This window comes from Thunnus maccoyii, chromosome 10, assembly GCF_910596095.1.
Source record: "Thunnus maccoyii chromosome 10, fThuMac1.1, whole genome shotgun sequence".
Classification (NCBI taxonomy): Eukaryota; Metazoa; Chordata; class Actinopteri; order Scombriformes; family Scombridae; genus Thunnus; species Thunnus maccoyii.
The window spans coordinates 11,434,753-11,437,146 of NC_056542.1; the positions used below are offsets into that span (position 1 = coordinate 11,434,753).

The window sequence follows — 2,394 nt, forward strand, 5'->3', positions numbered from 1 at the left end:
TACTTGAAAACAACAGATTGTAAACAGATTATGGGATTTGTCAAAGGCTGACCTTCTGTTAAGCAGCACCTGTGTACAATGTGAGCCAAAAAGATATATACCTATTAGAACCAACAGATGGCACTCTGGTAACATTCAGATCTCACAGACATTTATGATGAGGAAAAAAAAAAACAACAAAAAAAAACAAGCAAGGCACTGAGAATTATAACCATTTGTAAATTTTATGTTCAAGGAGAAACGTATGCTGTGAGTTGTTTTGCTCTCTGCTACAGGTGATAATGTAATGCAGGAGCTTCTACACAGAAACTGGACATTGAGATCAGAGGAAAACCACAAAATGGGCAGATTCACAAAATGCTTGCTTGTTAACTTGGAGAACTCTTCATAAGGACATGATTGGACAAGACAGCCAAACTATGTGTCAAAACCCTTTAGTTCACCGACTTCTTCTGTTTTGGGCCTGATTTTGGTTTTATCAGACGTCTAAGACCAGGGTTACCTTGAACAAATTGTTTGACATTGAGGCGTCTGTGCAGGGCCTGAGCAAGATGGCCAGGGAACCGAGTCCTTTCCAGTCTACCAACAGCAGGGCCTTGGCTAGTCACAGCACTGACATGGCCTTTGTTGGAGAAACGAGATGAACCAAAGAAAGGGATTTTTCTTCCCAGGCCATATCCAGTCAGTCCAGGACCCCTCTGGTAAGCGCCATGACCCCTGCTTTGAGGCAGGGTGAGTGCGCTCAGAGACATGCCATGTCTATTTGGGACAGACTCATCAACAACAAGGTCATGCTCATTGTAGACAAATGAGAGCGGCTTGTTGCGACCTTGAGGATCCCTATTCACAGGGTCAGACTGGCCTGGGGCTTCAGCACGTGTTGGAGGGGCAACATGCTTGACCTCCTCAAAATTGGACTTGTGGTTGCTAACAGACTGTCCTCTGGGAAAGCTGAGCCGTTGGTTAGTGGTGTATTCACTTTGAAAAGGAATGTAAGTGCCATGTCTCAGTAGAAATGTGGTTGATTCAGCATTCCTGGGGTCAGCATGTTTATGTGTCCTGTCATATAAGGAGCTCACTGCTGGCTGATTTTGTTTGTAGTGGGCCATGTTAGGTGCATTGTTATAATAAGGGAGAGGCCATATTGTCCTGCGGTGCATCCCAAGGTGAGCTGGTCCTAACAGATCCGGGGCTCCGTGGACTCCAGGATAATCCAAACCCATGGCAGCTGCACGGGCTACAGCAGAAAAACATATCGAAGAATTAACTGTATTTATTCTGCTTGTTATTTCGCTGTTGTGAAATGTCAGATATACCTGCTAATTGGTAATTATAAGAAAGCAGTAACATCAATCAAAGTGCACTACATACCTCTCGCTGTTTTAGCACAATACACACCTCCAGCTGCCACAGAGTGAAGCCCAACAGTGCTGCAAAAAACAACAAACACTGTAAGCCAAACAGCACAGCACTGAGCAGCTATGATTGTTTTTTAACCACAGGAAACATTCAGGTTTAAAATACCTAAGAAAAACCACCACAGGTACAAACATCCTGCAGTTATGTCAGCATAAACTTCATGGCAATGCAATTACTGAAACACTTGCCCCTCTTGACTTCTTTTGCAGCCACTCTGACTGCCCAAAACGTCACCCTGGCTTGATTTACTAATTACAGACAGCTGGTTGTCATAGAGCCCAGAACCCAACCACTGAATCCAGTCAGCCACTGGCAAATTGCTTCATTACAGGCAATTAGTTAAAATGCTTGCTAGCAGCAGAATTCAAACAAAACAAGACGTTTTTGTTATTTTTCATTTTAGTGAAGTGAAACACACATTTAAAACATGGCAGTATGAGCAGTAGGGATAAGAGTCATGCAAATATTTATGGTTCACTGGGATATCACTACAATTTTGTCATTCCTTATTTATATAACACACTAAATTAAACCACATCAAAAGACATGTCTGAATAGGTTGGGGTAAAATAACATTACGGTGTGTAAATAGGCTCTATTTTGCAACCTTAGCATAATTCATAACATCACCTCAAAACTTTAAATTACCTGAACAGGTAGCTAATTAAAACTTCTAATTCACTAGACCTAAAACCATGATAATGATATACGATTTCCGCATGATTACCATAACCACCACAAATTTAAAATGATCTCATTAAGCTTGACCTCTTTTATTAAATGGTTCAAAGAACACAGAAAACATTTGGATGCATACATACAGCAGTAACAGTGGGTAATGTTTCTTTTGTTTGTCGTAAACATGTACAATTTTATGACTAATTGAATCTGAAGGAGAAGGAAAAGAGGCACAATTAATAGTTTTATTTTAGAGAGAAAGGAGCAGAGCTTGGATTCCTGCAGCTGGGTATGTCT

General features: G+C 41.2%; 1 protein-coding gene across 1 annotated transcript; it reads right to left on the reverse strand.

Moving 5' to 3' along the window:
• Positions 1 to 205: 205 nt before the first annotated feature.
• LOC121905832 lies at positions 206 to 1,616 on the reverse strand. The gene is made up of 3 exons (XM_042424366.1): positions 1,525 to 1,616; positions 1,372 to 1,430; positions 206 to 1,237 (listed from the first exon to the last, which is right to left on the reverse strand). Exons 1-3 carry the CDS (start codon positions 1,551 to 1,553, stop codon positions 435 to 437), a joined length of 891 nt encoding a protein of 296 aa, XP_042280300.1. The 5' UTR covers positions 1,554 to 1,616; the 3' UTR covers positions 206 to 434.
• Positions 1,617 to 2,394: the final 778 nt, after the last annotated feature.

Excerpts from the sequence above, each read along its gene's own strand:
- LOC121905832 (XM_042424366.1), bottom strand. The coding sequence starts at position 1,553 with ATGTTTGTACCTGTGGTGGTTTTTCTTAG. Across the intron at positions 1,431-1,524 it reads CCTGTGGTGGTTTTTCTTAG|CACTGTTGGGCTTCACTCTG; the intron begins GTATTTTAAACC and ends TGTTTTTTGCAG. Across the intron at positions 1,238-1,371 it reads TTGTGCTAAAACAGCGAGAG|CCCGTGCAGCTGCCATGGGT; the intron begins GTATGTAGTGCA and ends TTTCTGCTGTAG.